The sequence below is a fragment of the Dasypus novemcinctus genome, chromosome 10, assembly GCF_030445035.2.
Source record: "Dasypus novemcinctus isolate mDasNov1 chromosome 10, mDasNov1.1.hap2, whole genome shotgun sequence".
Lineage (NCBI taxonomy): Eukaryota > Metazoa > Chordata > Mammalia > Cingulata > Dasypodidae > Dasypus > Dasypus novemcinctus.
Genome location: NC_080682.1, coordinates 9658441 through 9681920, shown reverse-complemented (window position 1 = coordinate 9681920; position 23480 = coordinate 9658441). Strand labels below are relative to the sequence as shown.

The 23480-nt window shown below is 53.4% G+C and overlaps 3 protein-coding genes across 4 annotated transcripts in view; 1 reads left to right on the top strand and 2 right to left on the bottom strand.

Moving 5' to 3' along the window:
* Positions 1-15747, bottom strand: part of CDCA5 (cell division cycle associated 5) — a 45062-nt gene extending 29315 nt beyond the window's left edge. The window contains exons 1-5 of the mRNA XM_071217957.1: positions 15545-15747; positions 15238-15332; positions 15097-15162; positions 14980-15015; positions 11415-11864 (exon numbers count right to left, since the gene is read on the bottom strand). Of these exons, the coding sequence (XP_071074058.1) occupies positions 11415-11864; positions 14980-15015; positions 15097-15162; positions 15238-15332; positions 15545-15590 (693 nt within the window). The 5' untranslated portion in view covers positions 15591-15747. The remainder of the gene's footprint in view (positions 1-11414; positions 11865-14979; positions 15016-15096; positions 15163-15237; positions 15333-15544) is intronic.
* A 38-nt stretch (positions 15748-15785) lies between these two features.
* ZFPL1 (zinc finger protein like 1) lies at positions 15786-23019 on the top strand. The gene is made up of 8 exons (XM_004478576.5): positions 15786-15895; positions 16324-16433; positions 16764-16875; positions 18081-18274; positions 18376-18448; positions 18520-18666; positions 18905-19028; positions 19489-23019. Exons 2-8 carry the CDS (start codon positions 16332-16334, stop codon positions 19673-19675), a joined length of 939 nt encoding a protein of 312 aa, XP_004478633.1. The 5' UTR covers positions 15786-15895; positions 16324-16331; the 3' UTR covers positions 19676-23019.
* On the bottom strand, positions 19930-20617 carry TMEM262 (transmembrane protein 262). Of its 2 annotated transcripts, none has more exons than XM_058305212.1 (3): positions 20444-20617; positions 20234-20333; positions 19930-20089 (listed from the first exon to the last, which is right to left on the bottom strand). In XM_058305212.1, exons 1-3 carry the CDS (start codon positions 20615-20617, stop codon positions 20013-20015), a joined length of 351 nt encoding a protein of 116 aa, XP_058161195.1. In that variant the 3' UTR covers positions 19930-20012. The 2 variants fall into 2 exon arrangements, with proteins under 2 accessions (XP_058161195.1, XP_058161196.1); XM_058305213.1 differs by having other exon boundaries at positions 19930-20064.
* Positions 23020-23480: the final 461 nt, after the last annotated feature.

The following is a 23480-nucleotide window of genomic DNA, read 5'->3' as shown; positions in this document are numbered from 1 at the left end:
GATAGTACTGCTGTTTTTCTTTTTAGCCCCATGTCTCTTACAGCTTCTCCCCTGATTCATACACGAAATCGAACAGTCAACAACCCAGGAATACGTAAATGGCGTTTTTCTGCTGTGTGAGCGACAATATCAACCCCTATGGGACCTGAAACCACAGCCCACTAGACAGGATGGAAGGGAAATTTTCTCTGCCCCTTGACAGCAGGAAGAAGCCAGATTGAGCCAAGGCCCCCAATCCCCTCACCCTCCTATCCTGCCCAGTACCGCACACCCCAATACCCAGGTCCCCCAACATACATATATAAACAAAGAGTTAGGAATGTTAGGGGTTCCCTCTCTTTAGGTTTTAAATAATTCACAAGCTATGACTCAGTTCCCCTCGACATGCATTGAGGAAAGACAGGCCCCCCCATAAGCCTACCTGTCTGAAAGCACAGCACTTACCCAAAGGTTGAACAAAGAAACCACGTGAAAACGGGAGTAAAGGGAGATAGAGACATTCGCTCCCAGCAGATCAAAACAACACCTGCTCCTCTAACATTCCAAGAAAATATAACTCCCTAACCCACTACCCTCTGGTCATACAGGGGAAAATTTTCGCCTCTAGGGCTTCCTATTGGCATCTCACTCGGACCCTCGACCCCCTCCCACCGACTATCATTTCCCCACCTAGGAATATACTGTATAAATTCAAATCCCCCCTTTCCCTTTTCAGAAGCAGGCTGAAGTCTATTCTTCAGACCCCCTCCATTGGGAGAGCTTCTCAATAAATTTCCTGCCTGCATCATATCAGTCTCCATGTCCCAGTGAACGCCGTTTTTCTCCAACAGGTCTCAACTATGAAAGCAGATAGAGCCCCCTAAAACAACAACACTGCTACCTAAATGCCCTCCTACAATCAGAAACCGTGAGGATGCCCTCCCAGTAGCAGTCCGTTCTATACCCATTGCTGGCTCGATCAAAGACATTTAATAAACCAGCCTTGGGGAGGGTGCAAAGCCAGACCTTATAGAGATGGCAAGTGTATTTGCAATAATGAGGAACGATGGCCCAAAGACCCTTGAGGGCTGAAGTGCATGCCATATGGGGGCCGGTGGCGCACCCCACCCTTAATCTATACTTCACTGATGACACAGTCTGCTGGACCCTTGGCCTTGCCTGAAAATATAAAAGGAGTAGGAATCTGTAGCAGTTTGATATAATTAATGAATTCCAAAAATAGGTATTGGATTATGTTTGTAATCTCATCTGTACCTGGGCATGATCGAGTTATGATTAGGGTGTTAGGGGCTCACAGATAAAAGGCTGGCAAGGGACAGAGTTAGGGCTTTTAATGTTGGAGTTTTGATGTTGGAGTTAGATGCTGAAGCTGGAGCCCCAGGGAGAGAGACAGAGCAGTTTGCCTAATAGTCTACACCTGACCCTGTGGAGAGAGGCAAAGCCCAGAGAGCCTCACAGTCTGCAGCTGACCTTGTGGAGTAAACAGAGGAGCTGAGCCCAGAGGAACTCAGAAAGCCTGAACCCTTGCAGACATCGGCAGCAGTCTTGCTCCAACACTTAAAATAGACTTTGGTGAGGGAAGTAACTTATGCTTTATGGCCTGGTATCTGTAAACTCCTACCCCAAATAAATACCCTTTATAAAAACCAACCAATTTCTAATATTTTGCATCAGCACCCCATTGGCTGACTAATATAGACCCTTTCCCGACAATGCCTGGTATACCCACGGGTCGGCCTAGGGCAATCCATGAACCTGGAAGGCTGTTGCGGTGCAGCCCAGGACTGACACCATTTGGGCCGCCAGCCGCTTAGCTAGTGCTTAAGCATGAAGCCAGCCCCATACCCATCTCTGTCCCAACAGCTGGGCTGTCCGCATGGGCCTGACTATGTGCCTGCCCCAGTGGGGCAATCAACAGTGGACAGTTTTGAACAAGCCCTTATGGGGATAGGAAATGTGGAAGCAAATTGCAGCCGTTCAACTGGAATGAAATAACTTTCTCACATAGCTGCACATACCACTTGAACGCCTCTAGGGAATCAGCAGGGGGGCCAGTTAGCTTCTCTGTGAGCCCTGGAAGAAGAGCTGGTGGACAACGTGACTGTATGGCTGCATCACAAGGTGGGTCATGGGACAGAAAGTGCTGTGGGCCCTCTCAGAGGAAATGGGACTGCTGTTGAAGTAGTCGTGCCCTAACGGCTTGCAACTAGCGCCCTGCACGTCAGCCTTGGACCGTGCCCCATCGACAAGAAGTATCCCGAACAAATCAGCCATGTATCAGATGGTACATAAACCGCATTGAACCCTAACCTGTATCTGAAAGCTGGAAGTATGTTCTGGTATGTGTGGACACGGCCACTGGCCCGCTACAGGCCTTCCCAGCAAAAAGAGCGACACGGCAAGCCGCCATTTAGGGGCTACAAAAATGAAGTGTAATATATAGACCCCTCGTCACCATCAACAGTGATGAAGGAACAAACTTCACTGGTCTTGAGGTACAAGAATGCACAGAGGAAAATGACATCCAATGGAACTTCTGCCTACCCTACAATCCAACAGCTGCCAGCCTGGTGGAATGGATGGAGTTTTAAAACAACTAAGGTAACTAACGTCCAGCAACACCTTAAGAGGCTGGACCAAGACGCTGCCGCAAGCCACCCAGAACATCAGGGCGCACCCGCTACCCTCGTGCCCGCTGCTTATTAACCACTCACTGCCTGGACAATTATAAATAAAGCCGTGTTGACCTGAGCCACCACTTCTATGTCCCACTACTGGAAAAGGGGCAATCAGGCGATATTCTATTTCCTCTGCCCAAAGACCTACCCATGGGTCCTCCCTGGCCCACTGGGCCTGGCGGTGGATGATTCCATCATGGTGGTTGGGTTTTGAAGCCTCTAGCGACAGGGTTAGAGCAGGACCTCGCCATAAGCCCCTGGGCGGCCCCCACACTGCCTCACAGGCCCACATCGCTAACCCCGGGCCCCTCTCCAGAAGGGAAGGCTGCTCTCATCCACGTGGGGTGTTACTTATGTAGATTTAACACCAAATGTGAGATCCTTACACCTGGTTCCAGGTAGAGAAGAAGTTGGCACCAAGTCACAAGGGGGGTGGTGCTCAGCCAAACAGATGCCATAGCTTGGTTTCTCTTAGCTGGGCACGGTCTACCTAGTCTAGCCCCTGTAAACATCTCACTTTTTGCCCCTAGTTTCCTAAGCGGCATTTATGCCAACATCTTTCTAGACTGGGCAGAGACATTTGCTGCCATACACAACCAGTCCAAGTGGAGCTGCTCACCTCAGCTGCAAGTGACGTGCCGAGGACTCTTCACCCAGCCAAATACCCAGACCGGCCTCCCTTGGCATCATGGGTGGCAGAAAGGGTTCTCCGTGACTCCCTATCTGAGTGGGGTCAATTAACTGCCCCCTCTACCTGCAATTTCCCTCTTGGAACCAGACTAAAATTAATATTCTAACCAAAGTAAAAAAAATTGGTATAATTGGACAGTAGCCCTTGCCACCGTGGGATACTCCATTTTGGACAGCACGGAATGGCTTCATGCTAAACAGGGAAAGCTAACTATCCCTGTTCCCTTTGGATGTTGAAAAATTTAACAACTGTCTGAACAGCTTAGCAGGACCCCACATGGGGGGCTGCCTCGAGCAGCGCTCAGGCACCACGGTGGCGCCCAGCGTGGGGCACTCACACGTGGTGTGTATCCTGTCCCTATGGCTTGTCACAGTTATGTGCTCATCACCTCTGGCCTTACCTCCCATGTAAGTGGATGAGCCACTGGACCTGCGGCACGGCCCACCTGCCTGACACCATGCGAAACTCCCTAACAGACGTCCCTCACCACCGGCCAGTCCTAAAACAACTCCTGGGGATCCTACCCAGTAACCACATTTAGCCCACCAAGAGGTATACTAAGTATAGGATACCAGGTGCAGGTACTTGCCCTAACGACAGTAGAGGCCATACTCTTATTGTCAGGAATCACACACCAAATGTCTAGGGTCATATTACAGAACCGCTGGCTCGAGATCATCTTACAGCTGCCCAAGGTGGGATGTGTGCCTTAATCCTTATCAATTGCTTTGTAAGTATCCCTGACCAAACCAAACACATTACTCAAGTCTGACAAAGCAGTCGATTCATTATCACATGCTCCTTTCCTCGAAAGGCTGGACCCCTCCCCAGAGCCTGGTAGCATGCTTTCAAGAGTGTCCTAGCAATGAGGTTGCGTGGCTGCTGTGCTGCAGACTGTTGTGGAATTATCACGCAATGCTCCTCTGCAAACCTGCCTCACAGGTGGTCGTGGAAGAATGATGGATAAGGTTGTAAGGGCCAACGAGGGTTGCAGGAGCAGAGGGCGCGGCGAGTATTTTGTCACATGCAAACCTTGTTTCTTGCCTTCCTTCTCTCCCCTTATTCCCTGGGAAACCGCCCAGGAAATAGTCCTTGGGCCTAGCCCCAAGGAAGCAGAGAGTAGTTCCTTCATCAGAAAGCATCTGGCCTGAACACCAGGTGAGAAGAAAAAATAAAAACAAAATGAAAGAAAGCGCAGGAGGCAGATATGGCTCAACGGATAGAGCATTCGCCTACCATATAGGAAGTCTAGGGTTCGAACCCAGGGCCTCCTGGCCTATGTGATGAGCTGGCCCACACGCAGTGCTGCTGCGTGCAAGGAGTGCCGGGCCACGCAGGGGTGTCCCCCGCATAGGGGAGCCCCACGCACAAGGTGTGCGTCCCTCAAGGAGAGCAGCCCCGTGCAAAAAAAGCACAGCCTGCCCAGGAGTGGCGCCGCACACACAGAGAGCTGATGCAGCAAGATGACACAACAAAAAGAGACACAGATTCTGGGTGCCGCTGAGAACGCAAGCGGATATAGAAGAACACACAGCAAATGGACCCAGAGAGCAGGCATATGGGGGGGTGAGGGGGTGGGAAGGGAAAGAAATAAAATAAAATAAAATAAAATAAAATAAAATAAAATAAAATAAAATAAAATAAAATAAAATAAAATAAAATAAAATAAAATAAAAAAGAAAGCAAGGGTCCGGTGAGCAGGGCAGATTAAACTGGTCGAAACTGCCCGCGACCACGACGGCGGAAGCTGATTCACACAAAGCTCCTGCGCTGTGAAGGTGCACGGGAGAACACGTGCACCTTCCTGAGGCGGTAAACAAGTGTCTGATTTTGCGCCATCTGTGCCTGCTTTGTTCTTCCCCACAGAACCGCCACGCCACCTGCTCACCACGGCCGAGTGCTGCTTGGGGTCCGGCTGTCGCCCTGGGCCGCGTCCCCTGCCGCCAGCTGCCCTGAGGAAGCGACGACAGGAGCCTCCGCGGCTAGTCTTCCCAAGGCTTGTCTTCCCGAGGCATTCTCGAGCTCCCGAGCCAGGGCAGGACACCCTGGGCCTAGAGGCTCCTTCGACAGCGGCAGCGCTCGCCGGAGGAGGCAGGGGGGCCTGAAAAGCTTCCCGGTGCCGTCAGCTCACGAGGAGAATGGAGAATGGAGAATGCTGCCTGGAGAGTGTACGTACAAGAAGGCTAAGGAAGAAAGTTGCAATAAAATAGGGCGTCCAAGGACCATTGGCTCCCGGGCCCTGCCCTGTGAGCTCACGGCCCAGCCTCTAGCCCTGGCGGCCTAGCTGCTCTCTCTCCCCAGTCCCACTGGGCTCCCCCCTCTGAGAATGCCTGGCGGGGAGCCCCCCTCAGGGTCCCCACCGGCCAAGCACAAACAGGTGTCTAATTCAGACTCGAATAAAAGTTCAGCTCAGGACTGAAAATCAGTCGTCTTGGGTTCGAGTCCTGCTTTGCCACTCCCAGGCGAGGCAGCCCCAGACACATAGGCTCAGTTTTCCAGTCTGTAAAATGGATATTCAACTCCCCAAATACTTATCGAGGCCTGACTCGGTTCACGGCCCTGCCCGGAATGGCGCCCTTTGAGGAATTAATCCCCGGGCCAGGTAGGACAACACTGGCCAGCACTTCCTAAGCGCTGCTAGGAGCAGGCACCCCGCCAGTGCCTTACAGACCACCGGCGGGCTGAAAATAAGCCCCAACGCAACACTGGGAGAGCTGGAATTAGCCCCTCCTTTTCACGAGAGGAAACCGAGGCTCCCAGAAGGGGCAAGGCCGGGGGTCAGATCGGGGCTGTGGGCCCCCACCCTCACCCCCTCCATGAGGGGAAGGCAGCCTGGTCTAGGCCCGGGCGCTGCTTGGGGTGCTGACCGAGGAGGAGGGCGGGTGAAGCCCACTCCCTGAGGGTGGGAAGCTGAGAGCCAACCGGCTGGCTCCTGTTCTCCCGGGCCAGCTGGTGGGCCCAGGACTCCGGGTGTGGGAGGCAGGCCACCAGGAGCCACTGCTCCCAGCCCCGCCCGCCTCTCCTCCAGGGCACGGACAGTCTTTTGGAAGCCCCTGCCCCCAGTTGCTCCAGGGGGATACAACAGGACCAGGCTCTACCACGTCCCTTCATCTAGCCATGATGTGAGGTGCTGGGGGACAGGGGCAAATCCGACTCTGCCAGCACCGTCGGGGGGCTCCCAGGCTGACCGAGAAATGTGTCTGCAGAACAGACAGAAAAGAGCGTACAGGGATGATGCTGGAGGTCTGGGCAGGGCTAGGGAGTTAAAAGAGGAAGGAGTGGTCAGTTTGACCTGAAAATAATGATGACTGTTCCCTGGGCATTTACTGTGAATTTAATTTGTATACATGAAATACAGAACTGTGAGGAAAGTAGCACTATTATTCCATTTTACAGATAAGAAAACTGAGGCACTGAGAGGCAAATTAACTTGCCCAAGGTCACACAGCTAGAAACGGCAGCATCGGGATTCAAACCCTCTGGACTCTGAACCCTGTGCTCCTTACCCACCATGCTACAGCTGCTGAGGGAGCATGGAGCCAGACCTAATAGATGCAGGACTCGTCAGGTGGGCGGGAGGCGGGAGAGCCCTGGGGAGGGGGGCAGTCCAGCAGAGGCTCAGGGGCGTGGATCTTGCCGCAGCTCGGGGCCTGTGCTAGTTTGGTGGCTCGAAGACCAGAGTTGTGGGCACCAGCCTCATCCTGGAATTCTCGTCAGCCCTGCTAAGGAGGCTGCCCACGGCGCATCAGTCAGGGTTTGGGTTGCAAGCAACAGAAAACCACACTGGCTAAAGAGCAGAAAAGTTTATTGGAAGGATGCTGGGGAGCCACAGAAGCCGCAGGAAGAACCAGGCTCAGAGGGCAGGAGCATGGGATGCTGGCGGCTGGGGTCACGTAGGGCCCACCCCTACGTGGGAGCAAAGGGCAGCGTTCTGTTACCACACCGGGCGAGGGAGGCCCAGGAGCACGAGTGCTGCTGGACACGGGGTGCTGCCCCCTTGCTGAGTCTCCCAGGCGTCCACCTGGCCTCTGGGCTCCCGTGGAGGGCAGTGGGGTCTTGTCCACCTGTAGGAGGCTGGGCACCGGGCAACCGAAATCTGACGACTACCCATTTTATCACCGTAGGGACACCTGGATGTCACCAAAGGGTTTTGTTTTTTTTTTTTTTTAACCAAAGGGTTGTAAGCAGGAAGCAACAGAATCACTTTTTGTCTCACTGGATACCCCTTCTGGCTGCAGCGTGGACCGTCTGGAGAGGTGAGGCTCATTAGGAGGCCAGTGCAATTGTCCAGTGGCTGTGGGATGGAGCGGGGTGAAGAGGCTGCACCCACAGATCTTGGGGCTGACCGGATGGGGGTGGGTGAGGAGAGGGAGTTTTGCCCAGGGCCCCCAAGTTCCTGGGCCGTGAGGCTGGGCCAGCTGGGGTGACAGTGAAGCTGAAGCAGCACACAGCCAGAGGCGAGCGGCTGATGGGCTGAGCTCAGGACAGCTTCTGGGCCAAGATAACCGCAAGGCAGTTCTAGATGCTGGCGTGACGCTCAGGCGACAGTCTGACAAGCCTTCAGCAAGGAGGTGGCCCAGAGAGCTTGGGGTCCTTCAGGGAGAGCAAGCAGGTTGGAAAGAGGGTGCAGGACTGAACCTGGGGGCCCTGACATTTAAGGGGAAGCCGAGGAAGAGAAGCCAGCTAAGGAGTGAGCAGTGCCATGGGCTCCAGAGGGTGACCAGGAAGGGTGCTCCCCTGCAAGGCAGTCCCAAGTCCCCAGTTACCTCCGCTGGGGCAGTCAGAGCAGTGGTGAGGGGAAGAGGTGGAAAGAGCAACTCGGAACATTCTTTTAAAGAGCTTTAATTATGAAGGGAGGGAATTACGGTAGGAGCTAAAAACAGATGCTGGTCAGACTTTTTTGGTTGCAGTGTTTTTTTTAAAACCAACCCATTCTCTTTTTTTTAAGGTTTATTTCATTTTATTTAGTCTCCCCCTTGCCGCTTGCACTGTCTGCTGTGTCCCTTCACTGCACATTCTTCTGTTGTCTGCTTGTCTCCCTTTGTTGAGTCATTTTGCTGCACCAGCTCTGCAGCACCGGCCAACTTGCCTCCCATATAGTAGATGGGAGCCCAATCCTAGAGCCTCATTCGCTTCCCATGTTTTTTTTTCGGTAACTAGTTCTCTTCTAGTCTATTTAGGTCCCCTAATTTGTTTTATTATTTTAAAGATTTATTTTTTTAGTTTTCTCCCCGTCCTCCTCCTTCCCCATTGTCTGCTCTCTGTGTCCATTCACTGTGTGTTCTTCTGTGTCTGCTTGCATTCTTGTCAGCGGCATCGGGAATCTTTTTGTTGCATCATCTTGCTGCATCAGCACTCCGTGTGTGTGGCGCCACTCCTGGGCAGGCTGTGCTTTTCTCATGTGGGGCAGCTTTCCTTATGGGGCGCACTCCTTGCGCATGGGGCCCCCCTATGCGGGGACATCCCTGCATGGCACTCCTTGGGTGCATCAGCACTGTGCGTGGGCCAGCTCACCACATGGGTCAGGAGGCCCTGGGCTTAAACCTGGACCTCCCATGTGGTAGGCTGACACTCTATCAGTTGAGTGAAATCCACTTGCGTCATGTAGTTTTTAACAACAAAATGAAGGCCTGTTCAGCACTTGTAGGAAAAGGAGGAGCAAGGTCTCAGAGATGAACAAATTGGAGCAAACGCCAAAGAGAAAAGGTTGGCCTTGAAAAGAGGGGACCGTGCTCTCGGGTGGGGAAGGAGGGAGAAGTGGGTGGGTCTGGGGAGGGTCTGGGAAGAACTTCACGGCCTGATTTTGTTCTAAGACCGGAGGCCAGGACACGCACGGAGGCTGCCACTGGAGGGAGGCCGGCTGGATGGCCTGTACCAAGGCACAGGCATGTGCCTGGGCCTGACGGAGCAGCTGACTTCCCCAGGACAGGGCCCAAGTAGGGCATCTTTGACGAGCTCCCCGGGGGTTCTGCAGCACCTACTGCTGCCTGACACCCAGGTTGGGTGTAGGGCACCAAAAAGAAAAGGGGGTCCAAGGCTGGACTCTAGTGCCTGGTCCCCAGGGTACTGGGGGAAGCTCTTAGCAGCCTCGCTCCTGTGGATTTCTTTCCTCCTGGGGTGAGGCGGCCCTGCCTTAAAGCAGGGACCAGGCGCTGGGCAGAGACCTGGGGGGCGGCCGGGGAGGACAGAGGCCACCTCCAGGAGGCCAGGCTGTACCCACTGTTCAAAGGGAGGCCTAAGGAAGGTCACAGCTCAGCCTCTGACCCAATAAAAAAACAGACAAAGTCTACACACAGGCAGAAATTCTTCAGTTAGGTCTTTTAATAATAATAATAAAAAATACCAATTTTTCCTTAACTCTACATTCTTACTCCCTTGGGCCAGAGAAAAGTTTGCAGCGATGAGAACTCAACATCCGTCTACCCTCGATTCTGCAGGACATCTCCCGGGCACTGCCAGCCAATGGGGTGGTCTGGCTGGAAGGGGATGGGCCCACACAGGAAGGGGGCTTGTTTGCAGGGCACAGGACGCGCCAGATATCCTGGGACGCCCGGGCCTTGCAAGGTGTTTCATCAGTGCCATGGGGCCCCTGCTATTTCATCCAAGTGCCCCATCGAGCTCTCGTCTTCCCCAATGTTCTGTTACCCGCAAGCCCCTCCACATCCCCCCGAGTGTCCATTACACCGAGTTGTATATGTCAAAAGCTGTAATGGCCTGAGAACGGTGGGGCAGTGGTGCTTATGGTAGGTTTCAAAACCACACCTTCTACCAGTACTGAGAAACAGGGCAGAAAGCCCCTGAGACAATGGGACCCCCAGTTCAACTCCTAGCACCCACCTCAAGCAAAGGTTTGATCTAGGAAAGGAACCTCAAAGTTAGTTTCTATCAACCCCTGCCCCTTCCTGGGGCGTAAGAAAAGCTTCCTAGAACTTTACAAATAGTTATAAAATGCTGAAGGGACTGGAACTTTTCAGCCTGTAATTTTAGAGCTGAGTAGGCTCCACGTTTGTCAGGAATGGGTGTGAGGGACAAGAGAGGGGAGCCCCAGTCTCTGTGCAGGTGATGGGTCTCATGGCCCGTGAGCCTCGGCTCCCACGGCGCCTGGAGGTCATGTCCTTCAACGTACCCTCCTAGCCCCAAGCAGCCAGCGCTCCGTCAGCCCGGCAGTTACTGAACATCTCACCGCAGAACACAGAACTATAAAACAGAGCGTCTATGCAGGAAAAGCTGGGCCAAGACCCGCCAGGGCCTCCCTTCCTCCTCCTAACGCAGGCTCCACAGGCTGAAGAGCCCCGCGTCTTCCACAACGAGACAACTGTCCCTCAAGCCATCAGTCCTCTCCAGGACCGTCAACATAATCTTAGAGGAAACCCACAGAACCTGGCACCTCTTTATGTACATGGCCTGTGGCTGAGAACTCAGGAGGGAGAGCCACAGGCCATCGTCCACAGCCTCAGTGCCAGACCCCGCTGGGGGTGTGGGGCAGCCAGACACGTCGACGGGGGCAGAGGTGCTCTCGCCTCCAAGCCCAGCCCTTTCATGTCCTCTGGCCAGGCTACCCAGAGGCCAGTGGGCCAATGACTAGAGACAGGATAAAAGTGAGGGGCCAGCCAGACAGCCGTTTCCTGAAACTGAGACCACTGTCACGAGCCCTCAGGGGCGGATGGCCTCCCATGTGGCAACGGCACATGCACTGGAGGCCAGGCATCCCAGGGGAGGGGCCCCAAGGATCTCCTCAGCTACCACAGGGAGGGCGGAAGGGCTCTGTGTAGGGGGAGGAGGGGAAGCCTGGCCAGGTGCACCCCCACTTCCTCTCATTCAACCAGGAGATCAAACTGCTCAGCAGCTTCAAACTCAGCATTCATGGCCGCGGCCCACTCATCCAGCTCCGATTTCTGGGGGAAGAGAAATGGGGGTGAGGTGAGTTGGGGGGGGACACTGGTGGGAGCATCTCCCCCCACACCCAAGCCAGAGCGGAGCCTTGGCCCTCCACGTCCCCCGCTGTGCACGGTGCCGGCAGAAGAAGGGCCCTGCTCCTCACTCACCAGGATCTCCGGCACCTTCTTCTTTTTCCGTTTCTCTTTCACGGTCACTGGAGAGATTCCGGGGAGGGTCCTGTCTGGGGTCCAGGGCTTCGCAGGGACCCTGGGGATCTCGGCTGACTTGGAACACACAACGGGTGAGACTCCGGCCAAGTCTTCTGCTCCCAGCAGCCCCTCGAAGCCAAAGCAGGACCGGCGGCCTGGGGTGGAGGTGGAGGCGGCGGCGGAGGGGGAGCCGCGGGCCTCTAGCCGGCTGTAGGAGCGCCGGACTTTCTTAGACATTTCCAAGTCTCTGGCATCCGGGTGTCCTTCCTTGGAGTTGTACTCGACTGCCAAGGGGTACAGCACCGGAGTGGTGGCTGGGGTGACGGGTACACTGCTTGTCTGGAAGAGGTCCTCCTTGGTAGGTTCCTTGCTAGGAGGGTTGTTTTCTTTCTCCAGGAAAAAGGCAATCTGCTCCAGGACAGAAGAGAAAAGCCTCCGTTACTTAGCTGTACTTCCAGAAAGGACCACAGAGAACAAGGACGGGCAGACTGAGCCACAAGAGACATTTTAAAAATACAATCGGGGGAAGCAGACATGGCTCAACTGATAAGAGCGTCCGCCTACCATATGGAAGGTCCAGGGTTCGATATCCAGGGCCTCCTGACCCGTGTGGTGAGCTGGCCCACATGCAGTGCTGCCATGCACAAGGAGTGCCCTGCCATGCAGGGGTGCCCTCGCATAGGGGTGCCTCACATGGAAGGAGTGCATCCTGTAAGGAGAGCTGCCCCGCACGAAAAAAGTGCAGCCTGCCCAGGAGTGGCACCACACACACAGAGCTGTCGCAACAAGATGACGCAACAAAAAGAGACAGTTTCGCAGTGCTGCCTGACAATGCAAGTGGACATAGAACATACAGCGAATGGACACAAGAGCAGACAGCGAGGGAGGGGAAGGGGAGAGAAATAAATAAAATAAATCTTAAGAAAAATAAAATTGCAATTGGAATCCAGCCAACTCTACCTGGTGCCAGCCACCATCATGACACCCAGTCCTAGGCCAGCTCAACACCTCTTGACTGCTCTTCCTGCCCCCACTTGGCCCACCATGGCCCACACGGCTGACAATGACTTTCTAAAAGGGTCATCCAGTCAGTAAGATTTACCGACTACCTGCCACGGGCCAGGCACCATTCTAGGGAAATATGGCTGGCAATAAACCAGACACAATCCCTGCCCCCAGGAGCTTCCAATCTAGTGAGGGAAAATGGCTGATAAATAAGGAAAATCACACGAACGCTGCATGGTATCAAGCACTACAGAAGGAACACAAGAGGCTCGACAGAGCTGGGAGAGCGCTGGACTCCTAAGCAGGGAGCCAGGGCAGCAGACCTCATCGAGAAGGTGACAAGTGAACTACGGCTTGAAGGTGAAGGAGTGAGTTGTGGCTATCTGGAAAGAAAGTGTTCCAGGCAGAGGCAACAGAAAGTGCAGAAGCCCTGTGGGAGGAGTGTGCCGGTCAGGGTCAAGGGACAAGGAGGCCGGCTGGGGAGAACTGAAGACGGGGCTCTAGAGATGGGGGAGGGGGGTCACAGGGGGCTCCGTAGGGCCCCGTAAGGGCTTGTGGCTCTGAGAGACACAGGGAGCCCTGACAAAGCTGTGATCGGAGCACCCTAACCTGCCACGTGGCAAGAGGTTCACCTGTTGGCTCCTCGTCATTCCACTCTCACTTCAGATGTCACCACCTCGGGAAGTCCTCCCTTACCAAAGAATCTAGATCAGCCCCTCCTCACCTCTGCCACGATTATTTCCTGATTTTGGCTGGTTCACTGGTTGGCTGCCACCCTGCCTGGAAGGAGAGCTTCTGGAGAGCAGGGAGCTCATCTGTCCAGCTGACCCTGCCCATGCCCAGCACTTAGAGCAGAGCTGTGCCCAGAGCAGGGGCTCAATGAGCACCCCCCAAACGAACCATGCACACAAGACTTGGCACTGAGCTTTCTTGGAGGCCAAGACAAGCGGGGAAAGAGGGCAAATCCCATGGTTCTGGGGGTCGACTACAGGGAAGTATGTCAATCAAGACAGATGTTCCCTGGCTCCAGGCTCTGGGGGGAATGTGCCCCATGGGTTCTGGTAACAGCATATGCGGAACAAAATGAGGGTCACCCTGACTACTTCTTTCTCTTTCCCTATAGGCAAGCAGTCGCCTGAGTCCTGGCAGCTCTAGCTGTTCAGTGTCTCTTGAACCCGCCATTCGACCAACAAGAATGAGTGGCAACCATGGGGGATGCAGGAGCCCCTGCCCTCAAGGTGCTTATGTCCTTGTAGGGAAAAGACAATGGACATGCAAACACATATGTGCTCTCAACTATTGCTCAGGCCTAAGGAGAACTACAGAGAAATATTAAGTGACAGGTAGGGGTGGTCAGGGACGGCCTCTGGGAGGAGGTGCCCTGTGAGCCGAGTCCTGTGTAATGGGGCAAGGATGCAGGGGGCCGGGTGGATGAGTACCACCCTGGCATTACCTGAGGGAGGGCCTCAACTCCCTCTCTGCAAGATTCCAGTCCAATCCTCTTAACTGGCCTTGGGGCCCCAGGGCAGCCTTTTGCCAACCCATCCTCCACCCTGTCCCCAGAGGGATCTTTCTAAAACACCCAAGTTTGACTCGGTCATGACCTTGCTCAAGATCCTCCCTCCAAAGGCTGCCCACTGACCTGAGCTCTTGAGCATGGCTTTCTTGACTTCTCAGGATCTTCTCTGGCTTAGCTCTCTCCTCTACCCTGACAGGTATGCTGTAGGCACACCAAACAAGCTGCTGTTACCTAAACCTCATGATTTCTTTGGAGTCCACGTCTCTGCAACACAGCCTCCTTTGCCCTACTGGTCTTTAAAGACCCAGTTTAGACATTTCTTCTTCCATGAACCATTCCCTGAGCCACCTGGACTGGGCTTGGTGTCAGACAGCATCTTGAACTTTCCTTATCACAGCCCTCAGCAAACTATGTTGTAATCACTTGTTCGTTTGTTTTTCTCCTTGAGATCCATGAGCTCCTCAAATGCAATTAGTATTCCTCATTCATCATATCTCCAGGCACATATTTTCTACTAATGAGTCACCTCTTCGAAATAATTTCAGTGAAGACTACAAAGACATTGTACACACGGCTTAGCTCACAATCATTAAAAAAATAATGACAAGCTGGTGTAATAGGAAGAAAGAGTAGTTAGGAAAAGAACAAAAAATAGCAAACAAAAAAGAGTAGCTAGAACACGGGTGAGCTTTTGAAGGATGCACTAGGAAAAGAACAAAAAATAGCAAACAAAAAAGAGTAGCTAGAACACGGGTGAGCTTTTGAAGGATGCACTAAGGAAAATAGCAGAGATATACAGAGAATCGGAAGCTAAAGATACGAAATTTATGAGGAGTAATCAAGACTGGTGTGGCATGCAGGTGTCCAAAGGCAGTTAAAATCAAACCATTTCAAAACCCTGCAAAATATTTTCCTGGGCAGACTGAGCAGCTAGTTTGCCCTGGCCCAGGCTTGGAGTGTCCCGATTCCACCCAGCTAAGCAAATGAAAATGAACTCACCCTTGGGCTCCTGCGAGGTGACTGGACAGCTGGGACCTGTGGAGACAACACTAGCTGATGACAGAGTCCACTCTGGGTTTTGGCTCCCCACCCTGCAAGCCCCTTCTTAGCCCTCACCTCTAAGACATGGGCCACTATCTTCTTCAAGACGATGGGCTTTCGGGCTGGTACCGCATGGGGTGCCTGCACAAGAGGGGTCAGTATGAGCTCCACATTAGTCCAGGGTCTCTGGGGTAGGAAGTGAGAAATGGGGCTCACCTTCGACCAGATTTCGGGGAGGGTGCTCGGGAGATCGGAGCCTGACTTCCGCTGGGACCTCCGCAGAACCTTGGTAGGAGATGGGTCCTTAGGCTCTGGAAAGAGAAATAAGAGGTAGGGCAGGTCTCTAGGTCCCAGAGTCTAGGGAACAGGTTCTGGAGAGTGAGGTTTCCCAAGCAAGCCACTGGCGAGCACCTTCGCTGGGGACACAAACCGGAGTCCCCTGCGGGGCTTCCCAGTCTCCCCTGGAGTGGGGGGTCTTCTTCCCGGGGCTGCGTCCCAGCTTTCCCGCGCGCCCTCCGCTCACCGGAACGCCGGACGGCCCCTCCGGACCGCGTCTGCCTCCCAGACATATCTGGTTTGGGTCTCGATCTCCTCCGCAGCCGCTGCCACCGTCGGGTCGCGCCAAGCGCGAGGACCGCCGCCGTAGGGGACGTTCGAATTACCCGCCCAGCCGAGGAGGAAGCGGAAGTGCCGTTGGACGGAATCCGCCTTGCCCTGCAGTCCTCCGTCTCCTTCCGCCTTGCAGTCTAGCGCCGGTAGAGGCGTGGCCCGGTGGCGCAGTGGCGTCATCAGCGCGCGCCGCACCCGGAAGAGACGTGGCAGCGGAGGGGCAATCGGAGCGGCCGGCGCCGCAGGGAGCAGAGCGGGCTCTTTGGTGAGCAGGGTCGCTGCCCGGCCGCGCCGTGGGTCACCGCACGCGCCCGTCCGGACCGGTGCGGCGACCGATCAATAACACGGTCCGGAGGGTGGGGTCTGTAGAGAAGGTGGGGTGGGGGCGGGGCCTCGAGGGGGTGGGACTCAGGAGGGGGGGGGTACCCTGTGGGCGGGGCCGGTGGGCTGAGAGAGTCTGATGGAGGGGCCAGGCCGGGGGGGACGGGATCCAGAAGGGAGGGTTCGCCAGAGGCGGAGTTTGTGCAGGGGGCGTGGCCCGGAATGAGTGGGGGCGCGGTGGGCAGGAATTCGGCCTTGGTGCGAATGTGAGGGTTATCCAGAGGAGTTGAGAGTGGAAAAGAACTGGGCTGGTCAGAACTCAGCAGCGGTCCCCAGAACCTCGCTCCCCACCAACCCAGGCCCTTTCCCCAGGCTCGGCCATGGGGCTTTGCAAGTGCCCCAAAAGAAAAGTGACCAACCTGTTCTGCTTCGAACACCGGGTCAACGTCTGCGAGCACTGCCTGGTGGCCAATCACGCCAAGGTGGGGCCCTCAGGGAAGTGGCTGAGCAGGGCACAGGGTGGGCTGGCAGTATTGGCTTCCTCCAAATCAATGATCAAGGGCACCTGTACTAGAATGTAAGCTCCGGGGGGGGGGGGGGGGGCTGGGGCAAGGACTTGGTTTATTTTGTCTACCACTATAACCCCAGCACCTTAGACAAGAGCGGCACGCAGTATGTGCTCAATGAATGCTTTTGATGGGACAAATGAAAGGATGAGTCTTCTGTGTGATGAGAGACAAAGAGGCAGTTGGGCCTTGGGGCAATGGGCTGTGGGCCCCCACTCTACTTCTGACATCTCTGTTCCACTCCAGTGCATCGTCCAGTCCTACCTGCAGTGGCTCCAAGATAGCGACTACAACCCCAATTGCCGCCTGTGCAACATACCCCTGGCCACTCGGGAGACGACTCGCCTCGTCTGCTATGGTGAGGCCTGGGCATCTTGGGGGGGGGCAGGGCGGCCTCAGGGCCTGGCTTGGTGACTGGTTTCCAGACCCACCCCCAGCAGTAGGACAGTGAGACCCCCAAGCTGGGCAGGATGGAACCCCCACATGCTAGTCCTGCTAGGTTACTTATCTGCCATGTGAGTTCAGCAAGTCATTTCCCCTTCTAGGCCTCAGTGTCTGCCCCTGAGAAGTAAAGCTCCCAGTTCCTGCCCTCCCAAATTTGGAGGGTTGAGTGAGAACCAGTCAAGCTTGTATCTTTGGCTGTGGCTGTGAGCAGGACTGGCCAGACCAGCATGGGGCTTTTGGATGTGCAGGATCCATCATAGATTCCAACACAAACAGGGAGGAAGTGAATTTCACAGTTAAATTAGTTCCTAGAAGAAATCAGCTGACACATGGTCTGACTTGAACCTGGCTAGGGTAAGAGCCTTAGTTCCATTTTTTTTTTTTAAAGCTATGCTGGATTTTTTTTGTTGTTGTTTTATATTTTTTTACTCAAAAAAAAAAATTGTAGTATAATATATATAGCATAAAAATCATAGTATTTTAGGTGGATAATTATTTGATAGTAAGTGCTGTACATTGGCAATGTTGTGTAATTTTCACCACTATCTACTTCCAGACTCTTAATCATCCCAAACCAAAACTTACATTCATTTGGCAATAACTCCAAATTTCCTCTATTCCCACCCCAGTAACCACTATTCTGCTTTCTGTCTGTATGAATTTGCTTATTCTAACTATTTTATTTAAGAGAAGTCATATAATAGTTGTCATTTTGTATCTGGCATATTTCACTCAACATGATTCCTTCAAGGTCCAGCCATGCTGCAGCGTGTCCTAGCACTTCATTTTTCATGGCTGAATAATATCCCATTCTACGGCTGTAGCACATTTTATTTATCCGTTCATGTGTTGATGGACTCTTGGGTCGTTCCACCTTTTGCTGTTGTGAATAATGTTGTGATGAACATTGGTGTCCTTTAGGAGTGGAATTGCTAGGTCATCCGGTCAATATAGAATATCTTTTTGCCTCTTGTCATCTTTTTTGACTTAAAGGCAGCTCTGGGCACATGTGTACATGTGCATATATCCGCCAGCCGGGTACAGTTGTTGCTGGGTGAGGGGCTCTGAGTGCTGTTGTCTTCCTCATGCCTCTCCTCTCCTTATGTCCTGGACCCTAAGATCTCTTCCACTGGGCCTGCCTGAATGAACGTGCCGCCCAGCTACCCCAAAACACAGCGCCTGCCGGCTACCAGTGCCCCAGCTGCAATGGCCCCATCTTCCCCCCGAATAACCTGGCTGGCCCTGTGGCCTCCGCGTTGAGAGAGAAGCTGGCCACGGTCAACTGGGCCCGGGCAGGGCTGGGCCTTCCTCTGGTGAGTGTCTCTCTGTCTGTCTGGCCGTCCCTCTGTCCTGGGCCAGATGGTTGGGTGGGGGCAACACTAGGCAGGCTGATGACACAGGTTCCTTCCTCCAGATCGATGAGGTGCTGAGCCCGGAGCCCGAGGCCCTCCACACCTCCGACTTCTCTGACTGGTCCAGTTTCAGTGGTGAGTGGCGGCCCCACCTGCTGTTTGGCCTTGGCTCCCTGCTCTCCTCACAGCTTTCTCCCTGCCCACAGCCAGCAGTGCCCCTGGACAAGAGGAGCTAGCCAGTGCATCTGCCACCCCAGCCTTCTACAGTCAGGCCCCCCGGCCTGCTGCCTCCCCAAGCCGGCCCGAACAGCACACGGTGATCCACATGGGCAGCCCCGAGCCCTTAAGCCATGGTGAGCCAGGGGAACTGTCTGGGACCAGAGAACGACAGAAATGGGAGGAAGGAAGGTCAGGGGTCCAGAGTCCCACTTGGAGGGACCCTTCCTCCCTCCAGACGCAGGTTTTACCCCCCTACAATTCTCAGATGCTCTGCCAGGCTGAGCAGGGTAGGACTCTCCTCCTCCCCCTCCCTCCTCATCCTGGGGCCAGTGTCCCCTGAACCCATGGATGCTGGTGGCTCCACCCCTGCAGCCTCAGCCCCACGGAAGGTGTATGACACGCGGGAAGATAACCGGACATCCGGCCTCCAGGGGGACTGCGATGATGACAAGTACCGCCGCCGGCCTGCCCTGGGCTGGCTGGCCCAGCTGCTCAGGTACATGGGGTCAGGTGGGGCAGGTCAGGTGCGATTGTATGCCAGGAATGGGGATTAGAGGAGGTGAGAGGCTGAGGCCCTGGGCGGGCAGCTCTCACGGCAAGAGGAGGCTTGTTCTGGGTAATAGCGTGTCCGGTGCTGGCGCTTTGCAAAGAGCCCTGGGCTGTGCAGGAGAAGCGCTTGCTTGCTACAGGTGAGGTTTGGTTCTCGAGGGCCCTCCCTGCTCTGCGTTTTTACCTCTTCCTGGCCCTGACACGTTCCTGTCGTCGGAATGCTGTCATGTGCCTCTCCTGTTTCTCATACTCACCCAGCATAGAGGCCCGGTGCAGGCCAGATCATCCCCATGGTGGTGATAAGGAAACTGAGGCCAGATGATGAGTGTGCTGACCAGGGCTCCTCTCTGGGCCGTGGGGGCTGCCCGGGACTGGACCCTGATCTGAATTTCCCCCGTCCCTCCCAGGAGCCGGGCCGGGCCTCGTAAGCGGCCGCTGAGCCTGCTGCAGCGGGCAGGACTGCTGCTCCTGCTGGGCCTGCTGGGCTTCCTGGCCCTGCTCGCCCTCATGTCTCGCCTGGGCCGGGCGGCGACCGACAGCGACCCTAACCTGGACCCGCTCATGAATCCTCACATCCGTGTGGGGCCCTCCTGAGCCGCTCACCTGTAGCTGGGCCAGCCCAGGACGTGGGAGCCTGAGGAGGGAGTGCAGGGAGGCCTGGGGGACACCCCTCTTCTCCTCTCCCCTCCCTCAAGCCTGAGACACTAAGACCCCAGGCCCAAAGCCAAGTCCACCAGAGTGGCTGCAGGCTGGGCCTGGAGTCCCTGCAGGGCAAGCAGTTGCCTTGACCTCCTTCTCCCCCAGGGTCTCCAGCCTCCCACCCTCCACCCCATGAAGGAGCTGACAGGTGGAAATAAACAACAGACTTTATTAAAACACCAAAGCAGCCTTTTCCTTCCCCGTCCCCAGCCTCATCCCCAGTCCTCAGGCCTCAGTGGTTCTCCTCCCGGTACTGGATGGCCAGAAACTCCAGGGACAGGCGGCTGAAGAACGTGATTCCATTGAGTACTGTGTGGAGAAGGCACCCAGCAGCCTAACTCCCCCGCACCCTTTCCCTGCCCCCTCCTTGCCACCTTTCAGGGTTCCACGGCCAATCCCCCCCCCCCCCGCCTCCCTTAGCACAGCCCCCCTCCCCACTCTTCCTCCACTCACTCAGGATGATCAGGGCAGAACACCGAAGAAACTTGTCATCTGTCATCTCAGCATAGAGTGACCCCATGGCAGCCCAGCAGATGCCGATCACCTGGGTGAACTGTAGGCCCCGTCCAGTGGGGAGTGGCCCCCTGACACAACAGTGGGGTTTCCATCAGCCCCTCAGGCCTCTCTCCCAAGCAGCCCTGGAGCCCCTGCCCCTGGCCCTACCATCAGGATGACCGTGTAGTGGAAGCTCATGCGATCGTAGTGGTGGGTGACGCAGAAGTTGTACACGTCGCTGACAAAGACGCTCAGGTGTATAAAGAAGAGCATCAGAGCAGCCACGGTGAGCATCAAGCCCTGCGGGAAGAAGAACACGACAATACGGTCCCGCCACCGCATCCTGGCACCAGCGTAGACTCAAGTCGCACAGGAGAGCGTGAGCAAGCCGGCACCACCCGGAAGAGCCACCCACCCCTCCCGTCCTAGAGGGGCGGGTCTGGAATGGCAGTGGGATTCTAGAACCAGGAGGACACTGAAGGGGACGGGAGTCTAGAACACAGACTGGTAGCTGCCAATAAGGGAGCCATCGCACTCGTGAAGGGGTAGCATCCCCACCCACCCATCCCTCATATCCTCACTGGGTCCTCTTGACAACCCCAGAGGAAGTAGTGGGGACCCATTTTACAGACAACTAGGGCAGAAAAGCCAAGGGGGCATGTCCTGGGGCCTCTTCCGCACCCCTGGGAGGGCACGTGCTGGGCTGAATTCTGAGTTCTGGTTTTTGCTCCAACCCCTGATGCGGGGGAGCCCGGGGAAAGGAGGGGACCACAGCATTCCTTGGCGCCAGTTCTCAGGAGCTTCCCCAGGCCCTCCCCAGATGTGGCCCAGAGAACAACTGGCTCGTTCATCATCTTGCCACATGTTCTTCCAGGACCCAGTGCTGACCAGCCTGCCCCTTTCTGCCACCTTCAGATGCTCAAAGCATTCTCACACTGATTGCTATCGTTCCAGCAGTCCCATGAGACAGCTGGGGCATAAGTCTGACTTTATACGTGACTCTGAGACAGAGGGAACGTCTTGCTCAAACTTTCACAGCCAATGAATGAGGGAGTCGGTACTACTGAAAGTAGGGTCTGACTCTACCCAGCGCAGCCTCCAAGCAGTTAAATTAAACCCTGCCCTCCCGCCATCCGTGCTTGCTGCCCAGACAGTGTCATCAGTCACCACAGTCCCTCAGGTCCTCATCCTAACCGTGCGGAAGGGGCCATGCCCCAGGGCTCGATGTTGGAACAATTATTTTCACCTCAGTTTTCATTTGAATACAAGCAAACTTTTTAAACTGTAGGATTCCTAGCTCAATGCTATTTAAAGAAATGATCCAATCTTGTAAAAGATTACCGAAAAGATTGTGCTAAAAGATTACGTAATAAACAAGTGTCAGCCTCCCACCCGCGCCCATCCCTGCAGAAGTCACCCCTTCCCCAGGCTGGTGCAGTAGGCATGGCTGGGTCTCTCTCTGTAACTTCATATACCTAGATATACATATGCATGTGTAGTTCAAAATTTTTTAAAAAATAACCATATGTATTGGTAAAGTATAATTTTCGAGGACTTAAAAATGACCTCAGAATATAGAATGAACGTGTAAATTTATTCATTTATCAATGAGGGGGTTCCCTTGAGTACGATGGCAGTGCATCTTGAGGAACTGGATTTTGACAAGCAAAGAGGAATGTTAGAATAAGATTGCTAGGTTAGATACAAAACTGATTAATGTGCTATGAAGTGGTACAAATATATGAAGTGTACAAAGATAACCTTTGAGGTTATCTTTACTATTGGATATAAATTTTTGCATCTCTTGGATAATACCTACAAATGAACTCGTAATTTCACAAAATCTGAACCCTTAGTATAAAATAGCAAAACCAAACAAAAGTACATTCCTGTGGGTACTTAAATAATCCTTCGGTAGGCTTGTGAAACAGTAGCCCAAGAAGACGTTGAAATGACATGCTAGGCTTTTGGCCTTATTTCCAAATTTTGGATCATTTTTTTTTTAGTAATAGTCCTTTTTTTTTTTTCCTTATAGGCCTTCTTTTCTAGAGCAGTTGTAGGATTACAAAAAAAAAAAACAGGAAATACAGTTCCCATATATACCTCCCATACATAGTTTTCCCTAGTAACATTTTTGTATTAGTGTGATACATTTGTTACAATTAATAATTGGAATATTATTAGACTATAATTAGAACATTTTTAGAATTAGATAAGTCAGTTCAGATTAGGGCTTACTCTTTGTGTTATACAGTTCTATGGGTTTTTTCTTTTTAAATTTCTATAATATATATTTCATAAAATTTCCCATTTTTAATACCCTTTCATGTATACAATCCAGTGGTATTATTTACAATCACATCATTGCACAACCATCACACCCCATTACCCAAACTTTTCCATCATCCTAAACAGAAACTCTGTACCCATTAAGCGATAATTCTCTTTAATGGTATTCTGGAAAAAAAATTTTTAAGTTTATAGGTCTCTTAGAGTAGATCTAAATCATACTCTTTTCTTCAGTTAGGGTTGGAATCATCATTTTAAAAACAGCCTCTGACCATGCCATATATTCAGGGAATGGCAAGCTTTTCTGTAAAGGGCCAGATAGTAAAAGTTTTAGGTTTTGTGGGCCATATGGTTTTGCAAGACCCTGTGGTCATAATGCAAAAGCAGCTATAGGTAATAGGTAAATGAATGGGCATGGCTGTGTTCTAATAAAACTTTATTTATGGACACTGAAATTTGAGTTTCATTTAATTTTCATGTCATGAAATGTTATTTTGATATTTTTACCCCACTTAAAAATGAAAAACCATTCTCAGCTCACATGCCATCTGTATTAGTCAGCCAAAGGGGTACTAATGCAAAATACCAGAAATTGGTTGGTTTTTATAAAGGGTGTTTATTTGGAGTAGGAGCTTATAGGTACTAGGCCATAAAGCATAAGTTACTTTCCTCACCAAAGTCTATTTTCACATGCTGGAGCAAGATGGCTGCTGATGTCTGTGGAGGTTCAGGCTTCCTGGGTTCTTCTGGGCTCAGCTCCTCTGTTTCCTCCACAAGATCAGTTATAGACTATGAGGCTCTCTAGGCTTTGCCTTTCTCCACAAGGTCAGCTGTAGACTCTCAGGCGAACGGCTCTGTCTCTCTCCCTGGGGCTGCAGCTTAAAACTTCAGCGTCAAACTCCAACATTGAAAGATC

Bases quoted from the DNA above. Each gene is read 5' to 3' on its own strand.
- ZFPL1 (XM_004478576.5), top strand. From the start codon at position 16,332: ATGGGGCTTTGCAAGTGCCCCAAAAGAAAAGTGACCAACCTGTTCTGC. The intron at 16,434-16,763 runs GTGGGGCCCTCA...GTTCCACTCCAG, and splicing joins TGGTGGCCAATCACGCCAAG to TGCATCGTCCAGTCCTACCT. The intron at 18,275-18,375 runs GTGAGTGTCTCT...TCCTTCCTCCAG, and splicing joins CAGGGCTGGGCCTTCCTCTG to ATCGATGAGGTGCTGAGCCC.
- TMEM262 (XM_058305212.1), bottom strand. From the start codon at position 20,617: ATGCGGTGGCGGGACCGTATTGTCGTGTTCTTCTTCCCGCAGGGCTTG. The intron at 20,334-20,443 runs GTAGGGCCAGGG...CGGGGCCTACAG, and splicing joins ACTACACGGTCATCCTGATG to TTCACCCAGGTGATCGGCAT. The intron at 20,090-20,233 runs GTGAGTGGAGGA...TTCTCCACACAG, and splicing joins TTCTGCCCTGATCATCCTGA to TACTCAATGGAATCACGTTC.